The sequence below is a fragment of the Acanthisitta chloris genome, unplaced genomic scaffold, assembly GCF_000695815.1.
Source record: "Acanthisitta chloris isolate BGI_N310 unplaced genomic scaffold, ASM69581v1 scaffold8401, whole genome shotgun sequence".
NCBI classification, from domain to species: domain Eukaryota; kingdom Metazoa; phylum Chordata; class Aves; order Passeriformes; family Acanthisittidae; genus Acanthisitta; species Acanthisitta chloris.
This window is the reverse complement of record NW_008656425.1, coordinates 1-7,811: the sequence shown is the minus strand read 5'-3', so window position 1 is coordinate 7,811 and position 7,811 is coordinate 1. Positions and strand designations below refer to the sequence as shown.

Sequence of the window (7,811 nt, the reverse complement as noted above, 5' to 3'; positions counted from 1 at the left end):
GCACTGAAATCCAAAACCTACTGGGCCTGCTGTGCTTGTGGTGTAACTTAATAGAGCTTCCAGGTGAAATGGGATGCCACAACAGCTAAGTTATTTAGAGTTAAGGATGAAATACAGCTGAAGCTGAATTGCACCAAGGCAAATCTTAGTTCTTCAACAATCTTAAAAGTAACAATGTACAAACTTTATCTTCAAGTTGCTCTTCAGGATATCTCAAGCCATAACCTCTCAGATCTGTTGAGAAGCTTCCCTGACTGGCAAGTTTCTACATCAAATTTTGCAGTACAGAAACTCTTCCCTTGAAAGTACCCGTCCTGGTTAAATACAAACACAGGGAAAGCATCAAGTGGGTTCCTCTAACTGATGTTTCAAGGTGCTTTCTAGACACAAAGAATTACTCCTGTGGAGGAATGAGAAGGAAGCTACATTTTGGACTGTGCAGGCTGCAAACAGGCTATGAATATGCCCAGATCCTATGCCAAGTGTGCAAGGCAGACAGTATTCCAGATCAGTGAACAGCTTGCACAAGAGTTTACAAAACACAATGGTGTCCCATTCTGCAGGAAACAAACACATCCATCAGCTTGTGGTTCTACCAGGTCACTAACTCTCAGAGGCAAGAGTGTTACCAGAAAGATTATGTGCTCCCAAGAGATAAAATGAGTCGCTTTCTTCTGAGCTACTGTTTTTTGGAACAACATATGCAAACAATATTTTACTGCAATTACCAAATGCAATACAGCATGTATTTAGTAGCAGCACCAATGTGCATTGCTTACCTGCACTTTGGGAGGACTGAATTCAAGGTTGTAGACTCTGCCACTGGCAGGGTGGATCCAACGTGCTGTGAGTCGACACTTTATGGTCTCAAATGGCACATCTAGGTCAATCACAGTGTCTATCTGACATTCTCTATCCAGGGCTTCTGCCTGAGCAACTGTTCTGGGGAAGCCTTTTTAAAGGAAACAACTCCATAAAAATTCAAAAGCAAAGTTATAGCAAAAATCACCCAGTATCAGTCATTAGAGAAAGTAATTGTCAGACAGAAAAAAGAAGCAGCGTTGTCATACCACAAGGGTTGAAGAGACATTAGATTTTCTAAATATTTTTCAGTGTGTCATGGCATTTTAACTTGTGACCTCCCTCCCAGCTTTCATCTGCTCATTTCATTTAATTATCATCCCAAACATATAACAAATAACTACAAGAAGACCCCATGCTCATATGTACCACATACCACTATATCGCATAAAAGCACTGTATACACATCTGGAACAATAAAAGCTCCAGTGAAAAGCTTCACTCACAAGCCTGGAACAACCTAGAAACATTTGTGACATCTCTTACTTCCATAGTTGTGTTACTCTGGCTTAAGGCAGTGACCATTACAGACCTGTGTTACTCAGTTGCAGTAAGCCAAATACATTTACCAGAGGAGTCCAGGATTAATTTTATGTAAAAGAGTAGCTTTGAAAGGCATTCTAGAGGTTCTAGTGTATCAAACTGTCCTTGGGTATGATGACTCTGAGAACCCCCAGGCTGAACAGGAAGCTGTCTCTTCTTTTAAAAGATGTTGCATTGTGCCCCATGAACTCTGTGGTTCCCTACTCTATGCCTTCAACTATTAGAGAAATACAGTGGAACTGAAGAAGGGCTGCAGTGGGAAACAAAGAACAAGAAAGTCAAGGTCTTCACAAAGAGTCTAAAGATAAAAATTGAGCACAAGAACTTCAGTGGTCAAAGCTACTGTAGAACATGCTATTGTACCACAGATCAACTGGAACAATGTCCCTACTTTCAAAACTCCTTCATAGTTTCATTTTCTTCAGTAGCTTTAATTTTCACCATACTATACAAGTAAACTTCTCCAAAAATGCAAGCACCAATAGGTACAAACTTAAGAAATTGTTCTTCCATGACACTGGTTGATGAGTCCATTTTCTGAATAAGAGACCAGCAAAGAACTAGCCTTACAACAGGAAAAAATACAAACAAAAAAAAAAGGTCTTAAGTCTACTGTGTCTTGTCTAAAACACTAGAAAAGGAAAGAGTTGATTAACTTGGACCAAGCTCTTCCTTGTGCATTGAGTCTCATGCACCTGGTTTGCATCACAGTCATCAGCTGCCCTAATCCTGTTTCTCACATGTTGACATTATCTCATGGAAGTGCTTCTAAATTAAATTCTAAGTTAAGAGCAGAGGGAGAGCCAGGACTTCAGCACTGCTATTCGTTCTTATTATTGGCAAGCTAGTCCGCCACCACACATCTAGGTAATGTGACTGTAAAATGAGTTTGCTTTGGGAGTCAGTAGTGAGAAACTTACTGAACAAATTAAAAGTGCCTTTACAGAAGCATTTCATTGAAACTGAATGAGTGTTTGCTGCACAGTGTTTTCTCAATATAGAAAAAAATCTACAAGATGTGATGAATTATGAAGAATCCGGGAACATAGAGGAAAATGCCCTAAATTATACAACACTTAAGTCTGAGCAGATTATACCCACAGACACATAGGACTCAAATTGCTACATCTTGCTATGAGTCTAGAAGCCACCGACCTATCGCAAGACAGTGAATCAGTATTTGGCCAAGTGAGCATACAAGCAGTTCAGCAACTCTAGTCTGGGCTGGCTGATCTCAGCTGTTTGTTCTGCATTGCAGTTATCAGACTAAAGACTTTAGGGTTAACATATTTCAACAGAACAGTGTTGTTCCTACAGAGCCCATTATGCCAGAGCTATCCCTAGTGTAATTCGCTGGCTCTCATTACAAATGCTGATGCAGACAAAATTTCTGCTCCAAAAGTTTAAAGCACGTTAATATGCAGCAGAAACCAATTTGTTCTTTTATGGTTTCCACACAGTCCTCCTGGTAAGAGCTGCCAGTGTATGCAGCTAATCTGCTACACGTCCAGATCCATGAGGCTGGAAGTGTATGCACACAGGACTTGGAATTAAAGGGGAAAAAAATACCCCAAAACGTGCAGCTCTTTGCCTTATTAATTAGGTTTCATTGCGCTGTTCATGGGGAATGAAGCCTTTGTCTCAAGGAGGAACATAACTGTGACTAAAGCCACCAGATCACTGTACTTAGAAGCAATTTTAATAGAGCACTAAGGGCCAGAGAGCATTGTGGATATTTCATTCCCTCTAAATAAAATGCCACACAAATAAATGTTTAGCTTTAGCTACTGAAGCAGGTTGTGAGTCCAAAAATGCATACATCTAGCCTAGACACTATCTTTGTGCTGCTCATCCAACTGTATTTCCATGAGCTGGAACAACAAGAGCCATCCAATTCATGAAGACAGTGGCAAATGCATTGTCTTTCTACTGTGAATGCTGAAGCAATGAGCTTACACTGCAGAACTGCAAATAGTTCACTCTAGAGAACACAGCCAAACAGAAAACGAAAGAGACCTTTTAGAGCAGTTAAGCAGTGGCTTTGTTAGTGATTTATTACACACTGCACTGCTACAGTACTTTTCCATACTTACCTAATTACTGCATCACATGCCTGCCTTTCTATTTAAACTCCTCAGCCCCATTCTTCAAAAATTTTCCATTTCCCAAGGACTTTAACAAGAAAAGGCTTTAAAAAAAAGAAACTTCTCAATGCCTATTTTAAACGGGATACATAATAAAAACTACCAGAACTGCCAGTTTCGGAAGAACCGCCCTTTTCAATGTGAATTAAATACCCCTGTCACGTTCTGAAGGTAGGATGCACTGAAAGCAATTTTCAGCCAGAGAAACTGGGGCAGACTACCTGCTGGAAGTTTTACAACAAGCTGGCACCAAATATTGTCCAGTTACTATGACTTGAGATTGGCTGCTGAAGTGTACCTAACCACAAGCGACCAAAGCACTCCAAGCTTTCCATAGCAGATTTTCTCTCCACATATAGCGATATCCAATACGCTAACTTACCATCCAACAGCCAGTTGTACTGATCTAGACCTTTTAGCTCGTTCAGCATTAGTTGTGTCATGACGTCATCTGGAATAAGCCGCCCTTGATCAATGTAGGACTTGGCAAGGATTCCAATTTCTGCAAAAGTGAGAGAAGCCACATTACACTATCTCTGACCTCCAGCAAGCGAAAAAAACCCCACAAGTCTGCAAAGAATTTGTTTTGAACAGGGTGGTGCAGAAAAGTTGTAAACAAGACAGAGAGTATGCTTGCTAAAATAAAAAAAAAAACAAACAGATGATCACCTAGGATCTGACCACACAAATATGTACCAGATGAATGTGATCAGTCTGTAGTTTCACGAATGGCAACAAGACAGGGCACACCTCTGTCCTCACACCTTCTGAATAAGTTTGTTAGTAAGTGTAATATTAAGTTCCAAAAACTAAAATCAGGAGAGACCATTAAGTAAAAGAGTCTTCAAAATAAGAAATATAAAGGATACAAGTTTATTAAGATAACAGCCCTCAGATTTCCTGTAGAATAAAAATTATTTTCTCAGTTTAAAGGCAAAATAGTAGCTTACTCTTGGACTTCACTACAAAAAGAAATGTCTTTGGCATTTGAAGGAGCAGTATGCACACTTGCTGGATATGTATTTTTATGATTACTAAAGTTACAAGAGGATGTTTATAGATGTTGTAAACTATTTATGGGAGCATGCAGACACTAGTATTTTCCCACGGAACTGACTAACCTTTAACACCAGTCATTTAGCTCACTGGCTCACTAAAATTCCATTCAGTCATCACAGTTCCAGATATCACACCATACTCCTACATGACAGGCAGTAGCAAACTGTTCTTCACCCAAATCATAGGGATAGCCAGGAAGAAATTCAGTGGCCTGGGCTGCATCCTAGGCACATCTCCGCAGCATTCATTTATGAAACAATTACCCAATTACGTTGTCACCCAGAATAGCAGTGAGACTGGTTTTATTATGGATCTGCAGAAGCCTTTACTTGCAGCCAATTCAGATCTAGTTACACAAAACTAAACAGAAGAGAAAATGGGATGGACTGACACGCCAACACAAGATATAACCACTTTCAGCAGAAAGCAATGAAAAATGCAGGTCCTATCACTCAATGCCTGGAATGTGCAATAGCAGAGAGGCCCTTCTTCAGATAGGGCAACTGAAAAGCAATAGATACCCTCAAGTAATGCAAGCAACAGCTTTGGTGGTGCACAAAAACTAGCAATAAGACAATTCCCCTTATTTGGTGTTCACATCTATAGTCAGGCTTTGAAAAAAGTATGAAGATCATTTAGAAACTGGCATTATGCACCTTGGCCAGACTTCAAATAATCCTCACATTGTGGAAAAGAGTCAGACACTGATGCATGAGTCTTCCAGCACACCACAAACTGGAGAGAAAGTCACAGTCTGCCTGGCTACAAAGTGTGTCTTCTTTTCCCTACCTCCCTTTTCCGAGCCCCTCTTGGTAGTCTAGAGCACTTTGAACTATGTACCCTGCAAGAGTAGCCTGGGAGGAAGACTGAACCACATCTAAATAGTTTGACTCTGCCATTGATTTACATTGTAGTGTTGCTGTAGCCACAATGATCTAAAAAACACGTGCAGGGCAAGGTTCAGAGAAGGGTTCTAACATACTTTCGAAATACTGATGAGGTTTTGGACCCAGAGGGGTTTAGAGTATAGCAAGCTGGAATGTCCTATTATTAAACCAACAGCACTGGAAACATGCTGCCTCTTGCCTCCACAGAACTCATGTCATTAGAAAGTCACTATTACAGATGGAAAAAGAATAGGCACAACTGTACCCAAATAGTTCTACATTAGGTCAAAAAGTTTGTAGTCATCCCCATGATGACTAGCTTCCCCCTCCCTCTTCCCACTGCTGTTGGGAGTGGGATTTCATTAGGTTTTGTTGGTTTTATTTAGTTCCTTTTTTTTTTTTCCAGCTTGGGTCTGAAACCACTACAAGCATGGCAATCTTTGGAACTAAAGGCAACACAGGTTTCTTTCCTGTCCAGGTGATAACAGGTATCCATATCTCATGGTTCTACAAAAGATTATCATGTCCTAAGCACATTAAAGCACATAAACTCTAGCCACAATCAGACAATAGCTTCCTTAGCACTAGAGAGGTGGTCACAGACTCTCCACTCACCAAAGCAGAAGAATGTGCAAATAACTGCTAAGAACACTCACGTCTTTGACAAGATTTTTCAACAATGTCTATTTTAACAAGACAGCAAATGCCAAAATTTGCATCATATAACTACAGTTAATTATATCTACTTTTCCTAGTGTTTTAACTGACCATCTTAGCATAACACATTTCCCAGAGAACTGGGAATTGCAGGACTCTTCTATTATAATCAAAAGTCATAAACTCTTTCCTTTACTGAACCTGTCAAAGCTGTCTGAGTTGCCTCTTGGCCATTCTCCCTCTTTCAGTGTACTTGGTAAAACAACACACTTTCTTCAACTTCAGGAATGGCTTCCCACTAGGCCTTACACTGAAAGGTCATAACAGAACAGTTTTGTAACTTCTGTAAATAAAAACTTATGACTGTGCAGCCAAACAGATGGAAATAGCACGAATATGATCAGAAATGCCTGTTCAAGTGGAGCTCCCAACAAATGCTTAACTTCTGGGTATCAACTGTAGTAAAGTCAGTCACTATGCCAAAGTCATTGTACTTACTGAGCAAACAGAATTTGTGTCATCACAATTGATTTCATAATACAGATTATTTTTCACCTTCAGACATGCTTGTGACTTTCCAAAACTAAGACTGCCAGTTACCCAAGTGCAATACTACAGTGATAAGTGAAAGCAGACCTCTATAGCTTTAACAATAACAATACTCTCACTTCACATGCAACCTGAAATGATTCTTACAAGGTTTTTCACCCCACCATAAAAAAAAGCAGGTGTGGAAGTCAGGAGCAGACTTTTCACCACTGCAAAAATTCACCAGAGAATGGGGCTGTGGCATCTCGATAGAGTCCAGAGGTCAAGCTAAGACTACATAGCAAGAACAATTCACTTCATTGCCTAATACAAGCAGCACTGTATGCAAGCACGGACCATGCTGAAAGCAAAGCATGATATTAACTTGTAGGACAATAATAATTTTAAAAGCACAAGGTAAGGAGTTTGAACATTTTGCCCATTATTTTTCTAGAAGGCACAACTACTGTTGGGCCTGTGAGTTCAGGACAAGGCCTTCTAATTTTGGAATAACTTAAAAATTCTAAGTGACGCTCCTTCTAACCATCAAATGGTGATCTAAAAAAGTCCGATTGACCAGAATCCCTCTTCTTGCCCTGCCTGTTAAGAAGTAATTTTCCCTTTTAATATCCTTTCAGCTGGAGAAGCTATCAGAAACTGTCAGAGCTATTAGAAACACCTGCAGAAACCACTGACAGAAACAGCTACAAAAACCGCTTGGTGCTGACAAAAAGCACCAAGACAAGGAAACACCGAGGTGTAACAAGGCAACGAAAACAGGATAACCCCAGATACGCCCCGTTCACCTTGACAAAGAGGACAGCTCGTAGAGGACCCACAGCTGACACATGGCACTCTTTGGTGGCCTCTGGCCTCCAGAAGAGCTGTATGAAGACATCCAACCTCTGCCGGGGTGAGGAGTGGAACACGGAGGTGGGACTGGGGAAGAGCAAACCCCCTCGACGCTTCCCGGGGGGAGAAGGCAGGGAAGAAGCGGAGCCGGGGGAGGACTGTGCGCCCTCCCCGGAGCGGGGCCGCGTTTTTTTCTTCCCGTCCCCCATTCCCACCTGTCTTCTTCTGCATGTTGTCCCTCAGCAGGTCGCCGCTGGAGAGGTGCTTCACCCCGAAGTGC

General features: G+C 41.1%; 1 protein-coding gene across 1 annotated transcript in view; it reads right to left on the bottom strand.

Annotated features, from left to right (window-relative positions):
- AK3 (adenylate kinase 3) overlaps nt 1–7,805 on the bottom strand; it is a 10,188-nt gene extending 2,383 nt beyond the window's left edge. The window contains exons 1-3 of the mRNA XM_009084329.1: nt 7,747–7,805; nt 3,931–4,050; nt 780–952 (exon numbers count right to left, since the gene is read on the bottom strand). Of these exons, the coding sequence (XP_009082577.1) occupies nt 780–952; nt 3,931–4,050; nt 7,747–7,762 (309 nt within the window). The 5' untranslated portion in view covers nt 7,763–7,805. The remainder of the gene's footprint in view (nt 1–779; nt 953–3,930; nt 4,051–7,746) is intronic.
- Nucleotides 7,806–7,811: the final 6 nt, after the last annotated feature.